Genomic DNA, 26,156 nt, shown 5'->3' with positions numbered 1-26,156 from the left:
GTCTTTTAAAGAGTTGTAATATTTTCGTCAGTTGGACATTTGAATATGTTTAACATTGTGCAAGCGAACAGTAAGATGTAGCCCTTCTAATATTCCCTTTTTTATATTTTAAGGCATTATCTTTTTCATTTTGTCATTTTTATTGTTTTACATATTTCTTCCTAGTTGGACATTTCCAACATGTCCGACCACGAGAGTACCAGCAGTGATGACGTCATCATTTGGGTTCTGAATCCATCGCCACGAGAAAGAAGGCAACTGGCATGGAAATCACTGCTGACAGTTGGTGCTTCTTTAAAGTTAACCACTGTTCTAGAAAAGAGACAGAGGAAGTACTTTGCACATTCTGAAACAAAACTCTACGCTTTGGGCCTTCCAATGTTAAATATGAAAGCCTGGGAATATCTATTATGATTAATCATGTAGTATCGGAAAGCGCACAAAAAGTATACAAGAAAAATGCATGGGTTCTATTGTTTGCGTAGACGGACATCAGCACCACTTGCAGCGCTCCCATTCACCAGTGCACCAATATTACAAACTGCAAATGGAGCTTCAACTTCAGCAATGGTGTCAACTGCACAGACTCCTGTATTACCAACTCCCGATCTTTCCATGATGCAAGTTGTGTAGATGGCCTTCATTACGAGCCCAGCGGTAACCCTGCCGGTGCTACCGGCGGGCTGCCGCCGGACTCGTAATGATTTACTGGCGCCTGACTGCCTTATGCCACTGGCTCATTAAGAGTCCGGCAGCCGGAAAGTCAGGTGCCAGTAAAAATGTAAGTCCCCATTCCCATAGAGACCCTAGAGGACTCTATGGGAGTGGGGACTTGGAAGCGCCGGCACCGTTACCAACAGTACCTGCGCTTCTATCCCCAGTCTGTCTACTGTGGACGCTGCGCCCGGCAGGGTCAGACCTGTCTGGCACAGCGGCTCCAGCAGGCAGACTTGTAGTTTGCCAGTCTAGAATCAATGGTGGCGGTGAGCTTACTGGCACCCTTGTTTCCCGGACCGGCAAGCTTGCAATGAAGCCCGATGTCTTGAAGGAGTAGTCAAGAGAGGTGCCATATTTGTGGAATGGTAGAAGTTAATTGCTGAATATCTGATTACCTGTAGTACAAATTTCTTGTTTTAAGTGGCAGCCCCCCCTTTTCTAAAAATAATAATAAAAAAATATTGCTTTTTATTTTAATTCCCTTTGTTTGTTTCATTCTTGTGTTTTCATCCCCTATTCCATCACCCTGTTCCCGTCCCCCGAAATGGCCCTTTTAAGGGTCACCTTTTAAGTTAAAAAAAAAAAAAAATTGAACAGACAGCAAAAATATATTACAATATCTATTGTAATTTCTTTTTTTGCAGTTTCAGTAATTCAAATCTCCCAATTGTTTCTTTATTTCTGGGGTTACACTGTTAACAAGGGCAGTATTTTAGCCGCAAATAAAAGCACTTGAGTCGTTGCTCATGTTAGGTTTGCACGTAAAATCCTGCTGAGGCTGTAGCTGCGGCTACAAGTAATAATAAAAAATATGCAACTTTGTGTATAGAATAACAAAACCCTTGAAATTCAAGGAGTTGCAGGGACATTAAGGTGAGAACGTAATCCAACAAAACCCCTGAAATTCAGCTAAAGCCACCTTAACTTCCTGCCCCCTGTGGCGCAGTCTATGACCACAATGATGACATCACAGATCACGTCAGTGATGACATCACTAATTACATGTTGTATGAGAACACTGACATTAAAAATGACATCACTGATGCCATCACTGGTGACAACCCTAATTACATTAAATATAACTGATTACATCAAAAATGGAATTAGACCGAACATTTATAAGTTCACTCATGAAAGGTTTTATTACATTAATAACAAATTAGGGTGTGGAATTGGCCATAGCAAAGGCTGGGGTCACTGGCCAGTACCAAACACTAGCTCACAGCATCACCTCGGATGTGGAAGAGCTTCGAGCTGGAAGGGCTCCATTGCAGCAGCTGGCATCAACTGCCATTCTGCTTTCTGCCTGGGTTAACTTGAGAACACAGGCATTGTCAGGAAAAGGGTGCAATGCTGCACAATTTTAGGCCACTTTAACAGCTAATTTGAGTAATGCAAAGTTCCAATCACAACCCTTGAGGTCATGTTAAAAATGAGAAATGTACAAAAACCCATATATGAGAAACTGTATCCGGAAGAAGCCATTTGGAAATAGGCAAGTGGAATTCATACAAGGTCACCTGATCCTTCCGTTGAAGGACATGAGACATGTGGAGTATGGAAAAATGGGGTGGTACTTCTTGTATGGGTTTTCCCATAGAGAAAAGGACCAGATGTGGAGCATGCTGGACTGATTTCAGATGGGCCTTTTTTTAGTTTGGTATAAGTCTATAGAGTGATTTTCGTTTATTTGTAGGCAAAAGGGGCGCTGCCAGTATACAAATCATAAACATCTCCAATGATACATTGTACCAACTGAGGCTTTTGAGAAATGAAAACCTGCCAATTTTTTCACTGATTTGAAGCGTTCAAAAGTAGTTTTGCAAGAATTTTAACTAGAACATTGTAAAAACGACATTAGGTGGGGTGAAGGAGATGTTTGCCTTCAGGATGGATGTGGGAGGCTTGATCTTTCACTAATGATTTTCAGTCGGTGTGTTTATTCAGATAAATGCATCCACAAAACACATAAAAAGCAATTCCACATACAATATCACAATTATGAAAACGCAATATGCATGCTTGAAATTCACCCCAATCAATACATTATAAAAACAATTTTGTTAAAAGAAAATGCAGTACATGTCCAGTAGCATAAAAGCATCATCACAGTAGAGCCATTATCCCCTTTCTCTGATGCAGAACTCTTTTCAGAAAGGACAAAAATGCCCAAGCTGTCAATAGAGAACCCACGCACAAATGAAATAATAAAGCCGGCCTGTGGGAGCGAATATTAGTTGACCTCAGGACCAGTAAAATAGTAGATTTTCTAATGACATACGCTTGACAAAACAATATAAGGTGCTTCAGAGCCCCTCGATCTGCCCCTCAGGCTGGACAACTTGATATTTCGGGATACCCATACAACTTTGCTGTGTTCCCCCCCCCCAGTCAAATCTGGCTTGCATGATCAGCCAACGCTCTCCCCTTTTGGAACTCAGGAGAAGGTATGGCTGAATCTCGGTCACCCTACTTATCACAGCCTGATTTCTGTCTCGATTGATATCAAGTTCCATGAAGTCCTCTTTGTCCTTCATTGCCCTATTCAAAATGCGCTTGTAAGAGCACAATTGGCCAGAGATCAGCAAACCCGCTAGAGGAAAAAGAACCTGAATGTTACTTCTGTACAGGGAGTCATCAATAGCTGCTAAGCAGGGGATTTTGTGCCAATGTTTCTATCCATAAGAGTCCTGATAATAAAATGACATAAGGTGGCACAGTTGTTGGCCCACAGGCTAAGCCAAAAAGTAATTGGAGCCATCGCCCATTGGTCTTTCCAGAAGTCCTTTTCCAGTTGCCTATGATCTGAGTCACAAGCAGCGGATCCCGGCTGTCCAATAGACTTCTGAAAAACTTGTTTTCCTTGACCTGCATCTCTGGTCCTTTCGTATAGCCCCACAATGGTGCTCAATATAGAGTTGCAGTCTTGGTCTGCGCGGTATAGACCTTTAAAACCAGGTCAGAGAGTTGTCCCTCCCTCCTACATATTGGCTCATCTTCAGGGATTGTTTATTAACGTGAGCTTGGCCCGTGACCGACTCAGAGAATCTGACACCCAAATAGTCAAATTCTTTAACTCTGGGTATGATGTCCACGTTACAAATCCTAGGGTGTATCTTCACCAGTCTCTTCCTTCCCCCGCAACCCATTACCGCTATCAAAATCTAAGGGTCCTTGGGGTCCTGGCTATTAACACTGTATTGTCTGCATAACTCAGGACCAGAAAGACCCTACCCCCAGACAGAGTTAACAGAATCGAGGCCAGTACACACCCCTGGCGGACCCCGCATCAAAGCACCCAGTGCAGTGGTCCCCCCGATCCACTGTGCATGCATGCCTGGTTCTCCCAGTGGAGTTCTCGCAACACAATCAGAATTCCCTCCGGGCATCCCATGGACCCGAGCACGGCCCACAACTTTGATCTGTCCACACTATCGAAGGCCGTGCTCAGGTCCATGAAAGCAAGATACTCCGCCTACCCCCTGCAGAAGATGGAATTAGTTATTAGCAGATAAAATTCAAACTCTGTTCCATGGTCCCTACCCCAGGACAAAAATCAAACTATATATCTGAGAGCACTGCGCCCTCCATTATCTACGACTCTATATACCCCAAGAGCAACCTCCCAAATATTTTGAACGAGATATCCAATAGGGTAATGGATCTGTACAACCTTGGACTCGCAGGATCTCCTTTTTGGAAGATAGGGAAGAGATTAGTAGGCTTCCACAAGGGTTAAAAATGGCCAGTCTCAGCAAGCATTAAAAGCTATGGTCAACACAGTAGCCCATAAATCAAGCTGGTCCCGAAACACATCTGAAGGGATAGCATTGGGATTAGGGGCCCGATTACGTGCCTGCGATTTAATGGCTAAAGAGACATCCTCTAACCTGAAACGCAATGTGGTGCCATTACTTTTAGATTCCTCCAATGGTGCTCTAGCTCCATACAGGGATACAAAATACTCAACCCACACTGCTGCTTCCACATGGGTACCCCTTGATCTTTGGGTTTATATGCTGGTCCCCCCATTCACAAATTTCCAGAATGCTTTTGAGTTACTCAACCTTGAAGCCTCCATAAATTCTTCCCATGTTCCACTTCAAGCTCTAGTTTCCTCTTCTCCAGCACCGAACGATATTTAGCTCTAGCCTAGATTATCTCCCCCTAGAGCTAACCAGTGTTTTCAGTACCATCAAGAGTATACATTTTTTGCAGAGGTACAGGAGTCGATAAACCACCGTCTCTTGCCCAGATTAGCTTTTCGCGAGCACTGCACCACAAAGCCCTCTGTTAGTGCCCGCATTACATTGGTAAAGTGCTCCACTATCTGCTCTGGATTGGCTGCGCATTCCAGAGTACCCTGAATGTCAGAGATTTTCTCTGCCAAAATGTCAAGATGCACCTTAGAGTCCCGAATTCTTGCCCAATTGATTCTCCTCTTGGACACATCTTCCATCCGATCGCTCCCCTTGCTTATTAAATATGGACCAGCCCTCCTACTACTCCCCTAAGTTTTAAACCAATTGGGTTGTGCTCACTGCTCGGGTCTGCTACCACTACAAAGTCCACTATCCTTTCCCACAATTCTACTGAAAGACAAACATTGTCTATTGTAGAGGAGCCCAGATGGTTGAAGGTCTGATTGCCTGGTTTATCAGGCACTATATGACCATTTACAGATTGCATCCCCCATTCAGTAAGCCAAACACAAAATTGCAAACCCTTTGCACAAACCCGGACATCCTTCATTAGTGACTTTGGGATGTGTAGGGACAGATCCTCCAGTAGATCAAGCAAATCACCCGATAATCCTGAGCCCATTTTAACATTGCAGTCTCCACCTTAAACAATTTAACTTTGTGCTGCGAACCACGCCCCTCTCCTGACACCTTACCTGCAATACACCTGTGTTTTCCTGTCACAAGACAGGTTATTGAAACCAACACTAATGTGCCCTTGCCGAGGTCTGGTCACTGGAGAAACGGCTCAGGAGAAGTTAGTACAATGTAGGTGAATTAATTGACTTCATGACTAACTAGAAAATTAAATCCAATGCATCTTCAAGGGCAGGAAGGATGCCCAACCTCTCAGGGAGAAGCTTAAACAGAGTGTTTCCTCTTCGGGAAGATTATCTCCCTAAAGCTATTTATGTTTAAGCCAGCCTCTGCCAGGGGGGACGGTATAACAAGAGCTGAGTAGGGGGCCAGTTGTTTAGTTCAGGATTTCCCTCCAAGCACTGATACTTACAGCTTAGTTCCTGACTGACTAGGTCCTCCTCTTGTGAATCTGGTGAAAGCAGGCCATTCTTTACTCGGACGATCTGATGGGTGTCTGTGTGAAGCAAGCAATACAGGAAGGATGCGCCCTGGAACTCTCAGCAATCCATTCCCTCATGGTGAATGTTAGTCATTCCGCAGCCAAGAGAGAGGCGATGATGCAAAGGATCCTAGCTGTGATACAGAGGTAATTATCCCTGTTCGACTCCAAGAAGAACTGAGGTCTCTACTATCTTCATAGTCTAGAAATCCTCTGGTGGGTTCAGCTGATCCTGAAGGTATTTAACAGTTTCATCAGATCTGTCAATTTCAAGATGTTAGCTCTGGAACAGATCACGCCCCTGAACCCTGAACCCTGAGGTGCCTTATTGGCATCCTTCACTTTAAATCTAAAACTATTTTGAGCCACCCGAGACACCAGAGGTACTTGCTATTCTGCATTGGTAAGTAGCACTACAAGTACTGCGCCATGCCCTTTGGTCTCAAGTCTCCCTCTTGCATTTTCACCTAAGTGCTGACTCCCTTAGTCGCAAATCATGCATGAGGAAGCCATCAAAGATTCTCTTTATAGACGATTGGCTGCTGCAAGCTTTAACGGCATAGACTCTGCGTTAAGAGGGTATGCCAGCTCCTCTCTAGCCATTGTTCCTGCTTTCACTGGAAAGGTTCAAAGCTGATATCCTTGCAGGATGTATTCGTCATCAGGGCCTGGATTTGCACCAGTAAACGCCAGGTCTTCCTGCCTGAGAAGAGAGTAACACGACTGAGATCTGTACTATACATTAACACAGATTAGTCTCCACCAAAGGCAAGTTAGTGGTTAAGCCTGCAGGGACTCCTGCAGCCTGTGTACACATGGTGCTATGTGCCATGATCCATTCAGGGGCTCTGTTGAGCCATCTTCACCATGACTGGAACTAGATTTCAGAGGAATTGGAACCCAGTATCTCTTCATCAGAGAGGATTTCCAAAGCCTACAGTGGTCATGATTTGAAGCCAACCTACTGAAGGGAATTACAATCTGCCCTTTCTTGCCTGAAGTAATAACTGCAGACACCAGCTCCTTGGGCTGGGGTGCTACACTAAGAGAGGCAGAGATACTGAGGCAGGCAAATGTCCCAGGAGGAACAACAGCATGCTGCAAACTGGAAAGAATTGGCAGCCTTCAAGGCGCAAAACAACTTCAAATGCAACACTGTGCTTGTCCGGATGAAGAATTTGGTGTCCCTAACATACTTCATCTTTCCGAGGCGGACGAGATGGCCACCTCCCTCTTCCCTGGCCTGTGGACATGAAATGACTGCCATCTTCTCTTCCTTTCCACATAAGAGGCGGTGAGAACCACAGGGCAGACTCTCAGCCAAGTTTTCACTTCACCAGTTTTTCTCTTGCTCTCTCCTCTATCAACATTTTCAGGATGGTTTGCACAGCATTTGGACACCCCTTACCTGCATTTACTAGCATGCAGGGATAAAGCCCAGGTTTCGAGAAAATGGAGCAAAGGCATGACCACTATCAGTGAGGCAGCAGTCTCTTGTTGGGACTCATCAATATGGCCTATTGATGGATCAACAGCTGTGGCTCCCAATGGCCCTTCAAGCTTTCCCCATGCCCTAAATACCTTGATCCGGGACTCTAGCCCCACCGTATCCTTCTGGTTTCTTTCTGCAGGGTCAAAAGACTCTTTGTTTCCGCCAGGTGGGTGTTTGCACCTACGGGGGTTCAGCCTGAAAAAGTGCAACCAATTCTCCCCCCTCAATCTTCAGTGTCTGATCCTGGTGCTGTGCAACCCATCTTCAGTGTCTGTTACTTTCTGGGACAATGGTAGTCATATCATGAAATCTCTGGCGACCAGTGATCCAGGGTGACGCTTCCAGCATGTTAAATCCTGCCGGGATCTCAACCTTCAGGCTGGTGTCTAAGAGGACCCCATCAAATGTTGGCACCTCTACAAAACAAGGTGAGGAAATGTGGAAGTATGCTGCTCATGGTGTATTGCTGAATTGGGCTTCTGCTGTCATGTGGGTACATTGTAAGCCTTGCTATCCCTCTGTCTATGCTGGGCTGCCGCCATCAACGTAGTCAGTTTTCCTTTTGTCAGGGCTGACCTTGGATCGCTGTACTCTAACATAAAACACCTCTTAAGAAGTGAATGCACGTTGTCATTCAACCAAGTTTATTTTACAACCGCTAGGAGAGAGGCTAGGCAACTCCTTGGAGATTGAACCAACTGGAATCTCTCCTCAACCACAGAACAAATGCAGTATATATAGGTCTCGTCTCCCCTTGCTCATCTAGGATAACATTGGCTCTTTTGCCCCTGCTCTCGCAGATTTCTGCAATCACTCGATCTTCCCCTCGCCCCTCAAGCACTCCCTTGTGCGCCCACTCCTGAAAAAACCTTCCTCAGACGCTTCCTGCCCTAGCAGCTATCGCCCTATCTCCATCACCCTCTTCCTGGGGAAGCTACTTGAGAAGCTGGCCTTGCCCCAACTTAACTCTCAAGCTGAACTTGTTGGTGGCCTCCACGACCATCAATCTCAATTACAAGCATCCAGAGGTACGAAAACTGCTCTTCTGAACACCCATGAAGAACTGCTCCCATCTCTGGACTCCAATTCCCCAGCTGTCCTCATCCTTCTCGATCTCGCCTCTGCATTTGACAGTTAAGGATTCCATCCTCATACAACGGCTCCATGATACACTTGGTATCCCGGAACGGGCACTGGATTGGCTGGCCTTTTTTCTCACTAACCGCTCTTCCCAAGTCATCCTGGGCCCCTTTTCCTCTCCTACTTCCATCTCCTCCTTCTGTGTCCCTCAGGGCTCTATACTCTCCACCTGGCTCTTTAACATCTACCTTGCTCTCCTTTCATGCCTCATCTCCACCAACTACGTGTCACGCAGATGACACAGAGCTCTTTTTCAGACTCCCTGCTGACCCTCTTTCACCCTCCATCACCCATGACTGCCTATCTGCCATCTATTCCTGGTGCACCTCCAATGATCTCTGCCTTAACACCTGTAGAACTGAGATCCTTCCCATTGGGACCACTGCTTCCCCTCATTCTGGCCCTCCTCCTTGGGCTGCCCCTACAACGTCAACTGAAGCCAGAAACCTTGAAGTCAGTTTTGACTCCCCTCTCTCCTTCCTCCCTCACATTTTGGACATTGCCAAGAAGTCCAACTTTCAGCTCTTCCTTCTCAAAGGAATTCTACCTTTTCTCACTTTCCCTGAGAGGCTCAATATGACTCAAGCCCTGGTTCTCTCAAGACTTGACTACTGTAACAGCCTCCTCCTGAATCTGCCTTCTACCACTCTTCAACCCCCTTCAGCTTATCCAGAATAAGGCAACGAGATTTATTATTGGCCTTAAGCACAGGACCGCATCTCTCCTGCACTAAAAAGTCTTCATTGCCTACCGGTTGCTGCACGGATTAAATTCATATACCTCTGCATCATCCACAAGGCTGTCTGGGCCATGGGTAGACCACACGATCTTCAACCTTCTCATTAAATACTCTCCTTCTAGACCACTTCGCTCCTCTGGCACCAACTCCTAGTGCGTAAAGCATTTTGCTAAACAGAGGGCAGGGGGGGGTCGCTCTTTCCTATGCGTGCTCCCTCCTTTGGAATAGCCCCCCACCGCCCCTCTTCCTGCGCCTTAAGCAGGATCTTCTCAAATTCCAGAAGCTCCTTAACACTTTCCTCTTTTCCCCCTCCCGTCCTTCTCTCCTCTACTAATCTCACAGGTGCTGTATCTTCGGGACATTGACCTTCCACACCATTGCTCTCCAGCTCCTGTCTTCCACAGCACTTTGCATCTGCACACCCTCTGCCCTGGAGTCTCACCCTTACACCTCCCGCGGCCCGGGCTGTGTTGCACTCATTCATTCCTAGCACTTTGTCAATGTCTCTTCCTCGAGCTTGGACTCCCCAGCACTTAACCTCTCTTCCTTCTTCCTATCTGCAATTGCACGTTCTGAATACTCAAAAGGCATGGTAGGTTCATCCCTCCCCCTCTGCTCTTGATATTGTGTTGTAATTGTATCCCCCCCCCCCCACCTGCCTGCCCTGTGGGTGTTTTGAAACAGTATATTCTTATTGTATAAGTGTCTGACAAGCAAACCATAAATAAACAATAAATACATACATTTCCAGAACAATTAACACACACCCACATTTTCCTCATATTCCCTTACAAGTCATTATCGAAAATACAAATCGGTTGGCCCTATACAAGGAAATGTAATCCCCACAATCTTATTGGCTGCCTTCCACTGTGGCACCCTCCCTTTGAATATAAAATGTTCATGACATTGCAAATACAAGGCCAACTTCTTCTTTGGTTTCTCCCTGCAAGATACCCACAAGGCATACAATGCATTTTTAGTACAGCTTCCACTTGGTCACGGCCTGCAATGCTAAATCCGATGCGCGTGGTTTATGTATGGGCACTTTTATGAGGCTCTGGAGAGCTTAACAAAAAGGCTCCTTTGAGCACTAACCCGTTTCTCCGAGCATTCTGACACTCTAGCTATTTATTCTTGGCATTCTCTCGCTGTGCGCGACCATCAATTCAATTCATCCTCTGTTCCCATTAAAATCTTCTTCCTGTTAACCTTCAAATAGGCCTGCAGTCATTCCCCCCACCCCCGTCACCCTGTTACATATTTAGCTACTACCCATAGACTGAAAGTGCCAGGTGGCAGATGCGTCTCTGGCTATTCACTAAACAATTTCCAAGCTGGAAACCCTCTGCCATTCTATTTTAGCTCTAAATAGCCATTCCCATGTGGTTTCAGCTGTCACCTTGCCAATCTCTTGGCAAGCCATTTCCCTGAACAAGCTTTGTGCTTTGTCTGTTTTTATGTACCTGTGTTCAAGATTACCGCTTATGAAAATGCTTGTTTTTAAATCTCATCGTGCTAAGTTGCAAAATGTTCTCCCATATTGTATTGATACAATTTTATGTTGCTACATTTATGCAAATCTGAAATGTATCACACTAGACACAAAATAACACTAAAAGTAACTTTGAACAAACTGAAATGAACTATCCTAGATGCATGCAAAACTACAACATTGCATTGATTCTTAATGTTAATATCGTGCGCCTAATGTGAATTTCTCTCTTCTATTTGAATAAAATCGATCTACCCCAACGCTCTGGTAGCCCACTTTTCAAAAGTTGAGCCCATGGGGGATTTCTTGTGCCAGAGACCAGCTGCTGCTAATGGGAATACGGTGGCATGGGTGGATCTGAATTTGGCGTCCCTGATGCCTTGGCCCCCTCTCCCACTACCCCGTAAATAGTCTATCCTTGGATTTCATACTTGTGTGTCTGGTTATTTTGTATTACGGAAAGTGAACAAATTTGAGCAAAGTAATAAAGGGGAGCGATGCAAGGCATGCACTTGTCTTTGAAACCAGGGTCTAAAGTAAATGTCCAAAGTTTGTTGTAAGCATCTCCCCTGGATTGTTCTTTCATGTTTTGGGGAGCCCTCACCCCACTTCTTGGCAGGACCACTTGGCACAACAAAAATTCTCTTGGTTTAGGGGTTCCGCACCCCACTCCAGTTTCTTTGGTCTGGCGAGTGGCATGCTGGCTAGAGAGGCGGAGGAGAGAAACAGATGTGCATGTTCTGCTTCTGCCTCTACAGCTGTATTTGCCCCCCTTAGCCCTTCTTGGTCTCTCCCAATGTCTTCCCTCTCTGTTGCCTGTCCCTTCTTTTAATTCTTTGGACCAAGGTGGGGTGGCCTAGTTTGGGGACACATTCCCTTGTGATCTAGGGACCTTTTGGAACTTGGCTGGGCATTCTCCATGGGAGTCTCCCACCAAAATCATCCTTTTCTGAATCTGGTCCAGGTCTTGCTTTTGACTGGATGGGGAATTCTGGGATTGTTAGTACCCATATTGGCCTGGTTAACAAAGACCAAGCTTTGCTCCTGTGCAGTGGTTACTGCCATTTGAGACGTGTGATGGTTCCCTGCTATGATTAGGGGGTGCTGCAGAGGTGGCAAGGGTTTAGGGGGTTTAGATTCACCCTGCTAAGCACCTCTGAATTCCAGCTCGGAACCTCGTAACCCCTTAAATGTGCACTTCAACATGGAGTGATCCGAGATAACCCTTGGCAGGTATTAGATACCGTAGACCTTAAAATGAGAAATAAGCATATAATCTATCCAAGTGTGGAGATCATGCAAATGATAATGTTAATATGCTCTGGTCTCCCTGTGTATGCCCTCTAACAGCCTACAAATCCAAATTGGGCCATTTCTCGCAATTAAAATGTCCAGCACTTTACATATGTCCCAGAACACTCACATTTCTTCGCTATGGAATTAAAGTAAGGAACTTTATCCACATTAGGTGAATAAATATTAACTATACTAAATAAATGGCCTTCAAATGATCCTGTTAACACCAGGTAGCACCCTTAAGAATCCTGAACTGTCTAAAAGGACACCTTAAAGGAATGAAAAAATCCATATGCTGATACCTCCTGGAATCCATTATGGCCGACACAAATGGTTGGTCAACTATTTGTATGTTACATGCGTGTGGTTTTTCTCAAACACTGTTTTTTTATTTTTTATTAAAATGTTTTGTTTGCTTTTACAAACTTTTCATTTATATTCTCAAACTGTTTTATATAGCGCAATAACAGTAATGAGACAGTTTTTTCGAATCTTTTCATGTAATTAAGCCTCTTTTGTGATTTCTATCCAAAATGTAATTACTGTGATGATGAGCCATTTGTCCTTTCCTTGTAACAAATGTGCCCATCTCTCTTCTGTCGTCATTGTTTTCTGTAAAATTAAAAAAAAAAGTCTCGATACAATTCTCTTTTCTTTTTCAATGCTGGGCAAATCATAATCAGGTGAAACAAAGTTTCTCTTCTTTTTTTTCACAAAATCGACATACAAATGATATATTGGCTTGTTTGTCGATCATCGCCAAGTAATCTCGTGTTGGTAAGATGTTGATTCGGAATCGCAGAAAGAGATCACGGATCTTTGTGTCTGGAAATTGTTTTAGGTATTCGGTTAATTCATTCATTGATCTTACTCCATTTCCACCTTTGAGATTTCGTTTATAGCCTGTTTGAAGCTCTATCGTTTTTATCCAATCATTAGTTTTTACTTTTCGCTTTGCATGTTATGATCTTTTTGTTAGCATTTCGGCTGTGATTTCTTCTAACTGCATTTTCTTTTATTTCCGCAGTCCATTTTGAAAGTGCTGAAACTTGTATGGCTTGTTTTTTTTCTTTTAATATTTCTAATGATGGAATCTGATCTTCCTATATTATTTTTCTATACAAATCCATTTGCTTCCATAGCACTATGGATTGTATGGATTGTAGACCTAATTTGAATCCAATTCTGACCATAGGAAATGATTTAGGAAGTGCTAGCGTCTTTCGCCAATATATTCCTTCTAAATAAGACCATTTGATTGCTTCCTGGTTAATTAGGGTTTCACTTGCATAGGTTAATATCGATATTACCTTTTGTTTATATAGCAAGGTTGTTGGTTTGGCCGAATGTTGCATATTTCAAATGAAAAAATTGCCCTTGCCTTGCCAGAGATTTGGCTTTTCCTTCTATATATTCATTCCATTCGTTCTCATTCTTCGAAGGGTTGATCAAAGCACCCAAGTATTTTATTGTCTTCGTTGTATTAATTACTTGACTTTCTAACATAAGATTTCTGGATTGTTGTATTTTTGTCTTCTGGGTTGACAATTTCATCACTTTTGTTTTGTCAATATTGATTTGTAAATCATTTTCCACCATATATTATTGTGCTTTGTCCAGAGTTTGCTGTAATCCTTTCACAGTTTTATCAAGAATAATGATATCTGCGTATATTAATGTTTGAATTGGTTCACTATTGATTTTAGGTGGATTTGCTTTGGTATTTTGTATTTTTTCTCCAAAGTCATTGGTGTATAGGTTATATAAACATGCTGCTAGGTGGGCATCCTTGCTTCAACCCATTCCAAGTGGGGATGGATTTGGTGACTATACCATCAGATGTTAATCGAACACGCACAGATGTATTTGCATACAGTTTTTTTATTGGGTTTAGTATGCTGGAAGGACAACCCCATGAATTTAATTTAATCCGAAGTTTGTTCCTGTTTACGGAATCAAACGCCATCTTTAGGTCTATGAAAAGTGCATAGATTTGTTGATTTCTGGTAAATGCTTCTGTTTTTAGGATGTTCAATAACAAAAGTTTTACGTTAGTTCCAATCTTAGTTACAAAGCCAGTTTGCCTTTTTGCTTGTTTTCCGTTTTCGCTGCCCAGTTGTTGAGGTTTTTTTTGTAGATAACCTGCAAAAAGCTTTCCCAATGGATCTAGAAGGGCTATTGGTCTATAATTGCCTGGGTTTTTTCTATCACCTGTTTTGAAGATCGGAATCAAGATGGCAGTTGTCCATGTATGAGATATCTCCTTTGTTTTCTCCATAATTTGGAATAGATGAAGTAAACATTTGGCCCATATTTCTGGTGCTGCCTTGAGCATTGTATTTGAAAGGCCATCAGGTCCTGGGGCTCTAGATGAATTTAGAGCCTTGATGGTATTTGACATCTAGTTCATCCCAGTTAAGGTACCAAGGTGAATCATCATTTCCAATCTCTTTGGTCAACTTCTGGTCTTTATTCTTAGAGTCCTGTATAGTGCTTGACCCATAAGTTGGACTCTACTTCTTGGATCATTTTGTTGTTTTGATCCATTATTCATCATTGACCAAAGATATCTTGTATTTTTTATTTGGAGTGCAGTAAGAATTGCTTCTGCGTCTTTTTGTTTCATCATTGCCTTATTCATTTTTATGAAATTGCAATATTTTTGTTTTTCTTTTCTGATTTGATTTTTATAATCCAGTTCTTTCCTTTTTTCCAATAGTCGCAATTCTTTTTGATGTTGCTGTTTTGCTTGTTTAATTTCAATATTGTATTGATGTTTGTGTATGGTTTGATGTATACTTGTGGTTTGAATTGGCTTTTTTGTATTTTTCAAGTATCCAGCCATAATTCAATTTTGCTTGATCTTTAAGAACCATAGTTTCCAGTGAAGTAAGTATTTCTGATACTTGGTGTTGTTGGATTCGAAGTTTGTTCAACTGTTTGTGACTTCAAGTGCTGGTAAATCTATGCGATCAGGTTCGTTTCTCTTTGCAATCCAAGTGATAGATATTTGGAGATGATCGCTTGCAGTGTGCGGTAAGTTGTTGATCGCAGTTATTAATTTTTGTAAACTCACTGATGTGAATATATAGTCAATGATTGAGGTGTAATTTTCATGTGTCCAAGTAGGACAAGGTAGGCCTTTGTCATTCATAGGCTGTTCGCATAAGGTGATATTGCGAATTCCAATTTCTTGCGTCCATTTTCTTGCGCGATTTGTCATTTCTTGTGTGGTACATTTATCCCCTCTTTTATTAAATAGATGTATATTGATGTCTCCTACAATGATGAATTTGTTATTGGTATTCGACAGAGTGATGTGGTCAATTTCATCGCATACTGATTCAATTAGTTTGTTGTCATTAATAGCTGTCGGATTCCAGTAGATGTTAAACACTGATATACACCCGGATTTCCTGGACTGGGGCACGTTGTTGTCATTATAACCATCCAGGTTAATGGTGATGTATTGGGATCACGGATGTATATTTTTTCTAGCTACTATTGACCATGATGGAATGCTTTTCATTAAAATCATCATACGTGATGCAGGCCGACCTTGAATCGAAGTTATTGCAGGATTCATCCAAGTAATATAACCTTCGCAGAGGACCTCTTTAGTCAACCATGTTTCTTGCAGACAGATTATTTCTTATTCTGCAAGGGTTAGTGAAGAATCTTCGAATAGGTGTTTATGTCCTCTTGTATTCCATGATGTTAGAGATATTATGTTTAGCTGATTTTCATTCTTTTTTCGTTGTTATAAGTATGTTTTCTTCTTTTCTTGACTTTGGTATACTCTTCTGAATTCTGGCCTTAATGTTGGAGTACTAGTAGACGCTTTCTCATTTTTGTCTCTATTTGTTTGCTCCATTTTTCTTTCTTTTTGATTTTGATCTGAGCGCGCTATATTTTTGGATTTTTTCTCCGCCATGCATCTTGTTACAAAGATTTCCTCTGTATTAAATCCTAATTTTCTTAATTGATTGTTCGTTGCAAGTACATGTTGTATAATCTCTTCGGAGTAAAAATCAATGCTCACTTTTTCCATATGAACTTTATTTGGGAAGATGATTACTTCGATACCATCAGTTCCAATTGACTTCAGTTGAGGTATGGCTTTAAATAACCGTAGAATATTGGGTCTATTCAGCATCACTGGTGGTTCTGTGGATGTCGTCATTTGAAATAGTGATATTCTGTAAGCATATGTAGGACTCCGTGGGTTATAACATTTTGGTCTTGTGATTGGTGGATTTCCAGAAGAAACAGATCTTTCTTTTCCTCTTGTTCCATCTTGCGCTGCTGAAGATGACCAGCTTTCCTCATTCGATACATTGGAGTATGTAAATGATACATTTATTTGTTCATCTGAATCTTGTGAGTTAATTGAAGTGTCTATGGTTGCATCAAAGCATTCATCTACGATTATTAATGCCTCGTCTTGTGAATGTATGGAAGATAGATTAGTTTCTGTCGAATCTTCACTTAACACTATCTCTCCAATTTTAGAAAAGGTTTTTTGTTTGATGTATCCTGCTCAATTTCCGCTAGTAACTCGTCCAATGGTTCAGTCTGGAAGTTATCTTTTGGAGTTATTATTGTCAAATTCTTTGTTGTAGGCAAGTTCAAATTCTGTCCCTGTTGCGCCATGTTCTTAGTAGTATCTCGTCGTTTCGTTAACTCGCTCTTTTCACTTAACGATTTTTGTACAATTCATTTTACGCAAGAATGCACGAGAGCCGGTTTGCATTTTCTTAATTGCTTTTTTGTGCATTGGTTTGTTTAATGAGGCTTGGTCTGCTGTTCCTAGTTTGGCCAGATCAAAAATGTCAAAGGGAGTACATATTGGTGGTTCGTTATTGCCCGAGATTGACGGGACAGGATTGGTACATAAATCAATAGGAAGATTTTGCATTTCATATTGCGTAGTTTGGTCAGTGTTTGTGACCCCTATTTTTTCTTCAGTCTGAGTTTCTTTAGTCGGAGGTGATAGTTGGGCCGGCATTTGTGTTTGTTTTTTTTGCTTTATCATCTATCAGTTTTTTTGTTATAGTAGACACAGTTTCCATCAAGTTTTTTTTGTCTATGCGATCTACTCTTGCCATGTCTGCTAATCTTGTTTGCCCCATCCTAGAAGTTTCTGCTTCGAATTTCAGTCTTTCTTGTATAGTGTTTGTGAAAGATTCAAGTTGGGTTTGTTTAGTCATAATCATTGCCAGAAGGGTTGCTTGATCTTTTGTTGCATCAACCATGTATTCCTGGATTTTTAGGAAAGGAATCATAGCATCTGAAAGTACTGCTATCAAGGTGTTCTGTAGATCTAGCATCGTGGTTGGCACTCTGTAAGGAGATTTGGATATATTCCCTGAAGATTCATCTTTCATACTCATAGATTCAGGATTAGAATCCCTCAATCTTTCTTTTTTTGTACGGTTACTTGGTGTTTCTAAAGTCGTTTTTTGCGGACTCTGGTTTCCTTTAGATATAATCGGTGTTGATGTGTTTATCTGTTTAAATTGAGCTGGTGTAAGGACTCCCTTAAATACTTCTGCTCTTTTTTTCTTTGGAATCCATTATTGCTTCTATTTCTGTAATATCGAGCGACAGCCTTGCTATTCGTATAGGTAATGATTTAGTAAGGTCGTCGTTAATGGAATCCGTAGGATAGTATGTAGAATGCCATTGTTGTTTGGCTATCCTGGCTCTCTTGGAGTGATGGAGTGAAAGTGATACCTTCAGATTTGGCTTTTTGGAATTTTTTATTTGGTGTTTTATTTTGCCCTTGTCGACGCTGGAGTACCATCAGGTGGTAATTTGTCCTGGTGCACATTCTTTGTAGTTGGTAATTGAGATATCCTGGCATTGATTTTAAGGGATTTGATGGCTGGCTGTAATGGTGGCCTATTACCCTCTTTGTTGTTGACTAGGGGCAGAGCTTCAAGTAAGTCCTCACTTTTAATACTATTGTGATCTTGGTCTGTCATGTAACAGCCCGTGCGCGCGACTATTTTTGTTTGTTGTTCATCCAATTTCTCTTTTATCACTTGCTTTTGTAAGGGGGTCTCATTGATTTTATCTGGGCCAGACTTCACATTTTTGGTTTTGGTGGATGTGCCCGCTTTCTCCATTAAATCTGACTGTTGATTGATTTTTTGGACCAGAGCTACATACTCTTCAAGTTTCTCTTGTAGTCTTGTGCGGGGTTTAGTCACTTCCATTAAGAGGAGTGAATTGTATAATTTTAGAACAAGCACTGTAAGATGTCTATATACTTTGTGTTACTTATGTACACTTACCAGTACTTTCCGCCGTAAACAGCAGTTAACAGCGCGCCCTTTCCTCCTCGCGGGCTTGACAAACACTGTGGAGTTGCTCAGCTTGGGACTGTGACCACGTGCTCCTTTCAATTTCCAACAGCTGATTCAAGCTAGTAACTTTCCTTTTTCCTTTTGCAGGTCTGGGCCAGAGTCGCAATGAATCGCCAGCTGCTGGAACATATGGACTCATGGACTGCTAAGTTCCGAAATGTGAGTTTTTAATTGAAAGATGTTTAATGCAGCTTCGAATACTGCTACGGATGAATAATTTGTTTAAATGTTAGAAATACCAATCCCCAGCATAAACCGCACTCTCCCTAAAGTTTTGTTTCCAAATATTGGAGTGCAGCAGGTTATCTTCGTCTGTGGAGGGATGGTACTCGGCAGGAACTGGCCGTGCTGTGGAAAACTGTACTCTCATCAAGCCCCTGATATTGGCAGCTCCCCAGAGAAGTTGGTGTGTGGAAAGAGGCTGAAATCAGATGCACAACAGCAGTATACATTCGGGGTTGTTACTCCTACGTCCCGTCCCCTTTCCGCCATACTTATGGGACATCTCTCCGTCCTGTGGGACGGGACCGGAGCACTTTGTAAAAAGCATCCAAATTTTTCCTCTCTGGCTCTCGCTAGCGTTCGTTTATTAGTCTATCTGTCTTTCAAGTTAGACTTTCAAGATTGTTCATCGTGTCACCGTCGCTTCGCGAGGGCGGATCCCCATCCTCTTTGTTTAGAGTGTTTGGGTCCAGAACACCGTTGGGACTCCTGTTTTTACTGTGACTCCCTTTCGGTCCGGGCACTTCAACGTCGGTTGGAGCGGTGGGAGGAGGTGTTCCGACGAACTCCTCCTTCGCATTTTCAGGCGTTCATCGATGAGAAGAAAAAACGCCCGGTAAGTTCTTTACTTTTCAGAGCACCCCGGCCGGGGGATACCTTTCCGGGTTCCTCTAGGTCTGGGAGGGGCGTTGATCGCTCTATGACCGGGGTTCGCCCTGAGGTGCACGTTGGGCCTAATAATTCTACCAGAGTTTTCTCCGAGGGTCTCCGGAAGGGGCCTGTGAACACCGGAGTACGCTCCGAGGCCCCTCCTGTGGGGGCTGTTTGTAGACCCAGTTCTACTGAATCTTGGAGTACCGGAGCTCGCTCTGAGACCTCTGTCGGCTTCCCTCAAAAACAAAACCTGGGTGCGCCCCGCAGCCTTGGCTGGGCTTGTTACCGAACGGATGTTCGAGGCCCGTGCAGATAAGGCTGTTACCGGGCCTGGGTCCGAGGTCCCTCGTTCAGAGGCTAAAGCTACCAACAGTTCTGAGAGGCCGGACAAGGCCTTGTCAGTGAAAGCGGTTGCTCACCGTTCCCGTGCTTGTGGCGACACCAGATCTGTTGAGGGGGCAAAGAAGCAAAGTTCTTCTTTTACCGGCAGTGCCGAGGTCCTTCCTTCCTTCAAAGGCTAATTTGGCGGTTGGTATGTCTCAAAAACATTCCAGGCCTCATAGTACCGGCTCTGCCGAGGTTCCTTATGTTAAGGCTAAAATTAAGACCCCTGATCCATCGACGGGGACCCCTGCCTCACTTCCTCACGTGCCGCAGTTCCCCTCGGATGAGGACAAAATGGCGCCCATTCCCGCCACGACCACAGCGGCCATTTTAGGTGCTACCCCTATGCCATCGGCCTCTGGTGTAGGGCTCGGTCCCTTTGGTGAACCTAAGCTCCCTTGTGTGCATCCTTACCGGCAGGTTTATGATTGGAACGCCTGGATGCCTCTTCCGCACAATGTTTTGTTGCCCGCAGGGGCGGCACCTTTGATTTATGTGGATATGTCGGTGGAGGGGCCGGTGTGGCACCCTTCCTCGTTACGTCCCTGGATTTGTCCATCTCATGAGAGGCCTCCTCAGGTTCCGAAACAATCTCCTGAGGACGCCTTTTTCGGTAAATTTCAAGCACTTATGCGCACCAACCCCATGAGGGCTTTTCAAGGAGATATGTCCACCTGCGCCTCCGGCTCCACCCATTCCTCCGGTGGTTCTGCCGGCGCCTCCCTTGCCCGTGGTGCCTCCCCCGGCTCTTCCGCCTGTGCCTCCATTGTCCCCAGTGAACAAGGCAGTGCCTGACACGGCTCAGCAGGATCCTGACCTGTCAGATGATCCTCAAGGCGATCAGGACAACTAGGACCTTCCCCGCTCTATCAGAGCCTTTCATGACCGGGTACTGGACATGATGAGTTTCTTGGATGTTCTCCAGCATTGGATCTTTCATTGATTCACATGCTTAGAGTATTCTCCGTCGACAGACTGGGAACCCTCGGTACGCTTATAAAGCCGTTTCCCATAGGACAACTTCCGACACTTTTGTGTCCTATCTACGTCGTTTTGGGGCCACACACCCATGCCCCACTAGGATGTAGCGGTATAAATACCCCGCCCCCGCGGCTCCCTTCAGATTTCAACCGTCTCCAAAGTAGAGGGAGCACCTCGTGTAGTCTACTATTTTGTCTAGGTTGTGCTGTTGGAGTTTTCTCCTGATGTCAGGAAAAGCGCTGTTCCGCCCGTGCGCTACGTGCGGGTTGAAGGTGTACGAGGGGGACGGACATATGGATTGCATATATTGTCTACACCCTCATCATTCGGCAGACAAGTGCGACATATGTAAGGGCTTCTCCCAGAAGACTCTTAAAGATCGAAGTCGAAGACTCGTGGCATGGTTAAAAGATGGAGCGGGGGCATACTCGCCTTCAGAGGTGGGCTCCACGCGCAGCGTGGCCTCAGTGTCAAAATCTTTAGGGGCCCTGCGCCGCTCGACATCGTCAGAACCCCCGGTGAAGAAACTACGACCGGTGGAGAAGGAATCATCGAGAAGCCATTCTAAGGAGTCTTCGTCGAAAAAAGCCTCGTCATCCTCATCTTCGACGAAGAAAGACAGAAAAGAAAAATCGAAATCCTCGTCGGGCGATCATCATAGATCGACATCGAGTCGAGATGCAGAGAAGCGTATGTAGAGTTCACTCGTACATACGGAGGACTTCTTTGTATCAGGAGGGATTCATCCCTGTGAACTTCAGCACCTTTATGCATTATGCAGTGACTTATGAGCTATCTATATAGCCTGGATTCGATAAAGGCAGCTCTGCCGAAACACGTGTCATCCACAAAGGCTCTAACATCACAAAAATAAACAGGAATTGATTAATCATCACTACTTGCCATTCCATTATTTTTCGGCGCACTATCAAGGGATAGCTCAACACAACCATTATATATTGTCACAAACGGAGTGGAGGGACTCTAAGTCTCCGTAGTAGCTAAACCTGGTGCGACGCAAGATCTTTAACATCACCTCAACTCTCATGGACAAACCCTTTTAATTTAACGGGGCGCGTAGGTACTGCAGCAGGTGTCATCACAAACAGTCCCTCACCAAGAATGCTAGAGTTCAGAAAAGGCGGGAATGCCTCAAGGACCTACACGACCACGACCACCACCGTCGTCGACGGCAGGGCAGTCGTCAACCACTTCTCTGCCACTGACACAATTGGTCTCAACCGTTCTTGGGCCGCAGACGGTGACGACGACGGGGCCAGCTTTAGCCTCGTCGACGGAGATCCCGCAAGAGGCCTGGCGACCAGAAGTATTCGACCCAGTTTTGCCGGAGACCCTACTGCAGCAAGAGGCCTTGTCGGTGTCCTCGGGAGATGAGGATGTGAGAGTAGCTGGCCCTGCAGACCTCGGGTTACGAGGGATTACCAGGCCTCTCTCCGGGAGCATTCCGGGGTCTACCCCTCTTCTCAATCCGCAGTCACTCTTGTCGCTGAAGGTTTTATCCACGTTGCAAACGTTGCTGAAGACACTGGACGAGAGACTACCTCAAGCAACTCCGGCCAGGTCGGCCATCGACTAACCGGGCCCGTCTCGTCGGCCACCTCCATCAACCACCACGGCAGTGCCATCGGGTGGAGACCTCTCAGCTCCATGCCACGAGGAAGGAGAGCTGATAGATTCGGACTCGGACAGTAGAGCCTTATCGGATGTCTCACTTCCCCCTCCAAGGATCCAACCTGGGAGTCTGAAGCGGAATTAGAAACCCCCCGAAGCTTGCTCAGCTGTCTCCCCCGGACGACATTGGGTCATTTCACACCATGATGGCCAAGGCTTGTACAGAATTCAGGTTGGCCCAGGAAGAGGAGAAAAAGGACTGTTTTCTTTTCGACCACATGGGAAAGAGAAGGTGGTCAGTGATATAAGTACCCATCCTGGATCATGTGTGGCAGGAGGGGTTACAGACCATGCGCCACCCTTTCTCGGAACCGGCAATAAAAGGTTGCCTGGAGAAAGAATTTAAGGCCCCAGAAGCTACCCCCAAGTGTCTCTCCTCCCAACCAACCCCTGACTCGGTGGTGTCGGCAGGGCCGGAGAGAAAGGCGAGGTCCCAGCGCAAGTGCACGGTCCCCCCGGAAAGTGAAGCCAGAAGACAGGTAGCCTTCGGCAAAAAAGTGCTTTCGGTAGGTGCTACCACAGTGAAAGCGGCCAATTCTCTGGCCATAGTAGCCAGATACGACAGGGAGATGTGGCACCGACTAGCTCCTATGCTGGAGCATCTTCCGGAAGAACATCGTAAGGCGGCGATGTTACTGGTCAGGGAAGGTGAAGAGGCCTCCAATCATGCCATAAACATTGTGGTGTACCTCGCGGAATCAGGGTTTAAGCAGGTGAATAACGGTGTGGTTCTCCGAAGGCAAGCATGGCTGAAATGCACCAACTTTAGACCAGAGGTGCAATACAAGGTGCTGGATATGCCTTTTGCGGGAGACCTTCTGTTCGGTGAGAAGGTGGACAAGGCCCTGAAGGGCATGAAAGAGGACTTGGACACGGCGCTTTCCTTGTGGGCCCTCCAAAGTGGTCAAAGTTTCAGGTCTTTTCGTCCCTTTAGGGGAGCATCCGGAAACTCCAGATTCTCGGCATCGAGAGACAGATCCCTCAGTAGGCCACCATACCCCTCCCAGGGATCCAGACGGGCTTCTCAAGCGGCAAAACGACGCCGAGACTACCAGGCCCCCAAGAAGAGAACAGGTTACTCGTCGAAGAGGGATAAACAGACCAAGGACCAGCAATGACGGGCATCGGAACGTTCTGGGAGGCAGGGTATCGTGCTACATCAATGAATGGGAGCAAATAACAACGGATCAATGGGTGTTGGACACTGTAAGATACGGACATTCCCTGCAATTCAAAAGCAACCGTCCGCACATTCCACCGGCGTTTGTAGCTCAACCCCATCTGAGCGTGTTGCAGCAGGAAGTTGCACTTATGCTACAAAAAGGTGCCATAGAAATGGTTCTGTTTTCGCAGAGGGGTCAAGGGGTTTATTCCCGATACTTTGTGGTGAAAAAACCAAACGGAAAGTGGCGTCCCATTCTAGACCTGCGCGATCTTAACAAGACGTTGAAAAGCCTAAAATTCAAGATGCTCACGCTCCAGGAAGTGATCCGGTCAGTTCAGGAAGGGGACTTTCTGGCGTCTCTGGACCTGCAGGACGCGTACTTCCCCATACCAATGTGTCGGCGACACAAAAAGTTCCTAAGGTTTGTGGTAGGACGGACTCATTACCAGTTCACAGTACTTCCTTTTGGGCTGAAATCCTCTCCCAGAACGTTCATGAAAGGTTTGGCCCCGGTGGCGGCCTGGCTGAGAAGGCAAGGCCATCATGTATACCCGTATCTCGACGACTGGTTGGTGAGGGGGTCCTCCCCTATGTCGACTCACACAAGTTTGCAGGCCACCATGCACCTCTTACAACGGCTGGGGTTTGCGGTAAACTTCGAGAAATCCTTGTTAACGCCGTCGAAGCTTGGTGTTCCTGGGCGCACAATTCGAGACCCAGTCAGGGTTAGTGAAGCCATCCCTCGACAGAATCACCAAACTCAATCGATTGGCGGGTCAGCTGAAAATCAATACCAGACTATCAGTGAGAAAATGTCAATTCTGGGCGCTATGGCATCCTGCATTCCTCTGGTGGGCAACTGCCGCCTGTTCATGAGGCCGATTCAAGAGTTTCTGGCAGACCGGTGGACGCAGGCCCAAGGGCTCGGGTCGAACAAACTGACCGTCGACGATGACGAGCTCCTACTAGCTCTTCAGTGGTGGCAGAGCTTTCAGAATCTATCCAGAGGGGTACCCCTACAGGAGCCGGAGTTTCGGCTAACCATATTGACGGACGCGTCCCTGACAGGCTGGGGAGCACACATGGGCACTCCGCAAACGCAAGGTTGTTGGTCTCGGAGGGAATCTCTCCTGTACATCAACGTTCTGGAACTGAGAGCAGTTTGCTGGGCCCTGAAGTCTTTCCTGCCGCACATCAGAGGGTCCATAGGGAGAAGATTGACAGACAACACGACGGCGATGTTTTACTTGAGGAAGCAAGGGGGCACGCGATCCAGAACCCTTTCCACCGAAGGTTTTGGCATTGGGCCCTGAAACACAATATATCCATCGTAGCTCATCATCTTCCGGGAGTAAGGAACGAGCAAGCGGACTCACTCAGCAGACAAATTGACCAAATTCACGAATGGGGGATGGACAGCGTTCAGTTGTCGAAGGTCTTCGAGAAATGGGGACGGCCTCAGCTGGATCTCGTATGCCAGTAGGTGGCCACAGGAAGGTTCTCTGGGGGAAGCGTTCTCCTTCCCGTGGACGGACAAGTTCCTCTACGCCTTCCCTCCATTCCCTCTTATACGGAGAACTCTGCAGTGGATACGCAGGTACAGGTACCGGGTCATCCTAGTGGCACCGTGTTGGCCGTGGCAGCCGTGGTTTTCCGACCTGCTTCATCTGTCAGTGGATCAACCAATAACGTTCCCGAAGGTTCCCAATCTCCTGTCCCGGGACGAAGGAACAGTGTGGCATCACAATCCAGACTGTCTCCATCTCACAGCTTGGCTCCTGACTTTTCGGAATTTGGTGCCTTGAGCATTTTGTCGGACTGTCGGAGAATCCTGCAAGCAGCTCAGGCCCCTTCCACCAACAAGTCGTACGAGTGTAAGTGGAGAAGGTTCTGTACGTGGTGTCAAGGACAGACGGGAGTACAACCTCTAAGGGTAACTCCGGAACAGCTTCTGCCGTATCTGCTACACCTGGCGAAGAGCGGATTATCTTTTTCATCAATAAAGGTACACCTGGCGGCCATCTCTAGGTTCATGAGGAGGAGGCAGTCGTCTCCCTTATTTAGTGACAGGTTGGTGAAACACTTCATGAGGGGTTTGTTCCGGACTTTCCCTCTGGTTAAAACTTTTTCCACCAACGTGGAGCCTTAATGTGGTGCTAGCAGGGTTAATGAAACCACCCTTTGAACCAATGGCCACATCATCGATTAAGTTCTTGTCATGGAAAGTGGCTTTTCTAATAGCTATAACATCAGCTAGGCGGATCTCGGAGTTGCAAGCGTTGGTCGTAGACCCGCCGTATCTACGTTTTTTAAGGACAAAGTGGTTCTGTCAACTAATCCTAGTTTAATTCCTAATGTTCCTACGGCTTATCATAAACACTCATCCATTGTCCTGCCCACCTTTTTCGCGACCCCCTCATCGGCTGCGGAAAAAGTTCTCCATACCTTGGGACGTAAAGAGAGCTCTAAAATGTTACCTTCATCGGACT

The 26,156-nt window shown here is 45.3% G+C and overlaps 1 protein-coding gene across 1 annotated transcript in view; it reads left to right on the top strand.

Annotated features, from left to right (window-relative positions):
* Positions 1–26,156, top strand: part of TMEM209 (transmembrane protein 209) — an 834,036-nt gene that overhangs the window by 523,828 nt on the left and 284,052 nt on the right. The window contains exon 9 of the mRNA XM_069629610.1: positions 18,657–18,728. Coding sequence (XP_069485711.1) covers positions 18,657–18,728 — 72 coding nt within the window. The remainder of the gene's footprint in view (positions 1–18,656; positions 18,729–26,156) is intronic.

Source organism: Ambystoma mexicanum, chromosome 12 (genome assembly GCF_040938575.1).
Source record: "Ambystoma mexicanum isolate Mex_15411 chromosome 12, UKY_AmexF1_1, whole genome shotgun sequence".
Lineage (NCBI taxonomy): Eukaryota > Metazoa > Chordata > Amphibia > Caudata > Ambystomatidae > Ambystoma > Ambystoma mexicanum.
The sequence above is the reverse complement of the archived record's forward strand: the minus strand, read 5'-3'. Positions and strand labels throughout refer to the sequence as shown.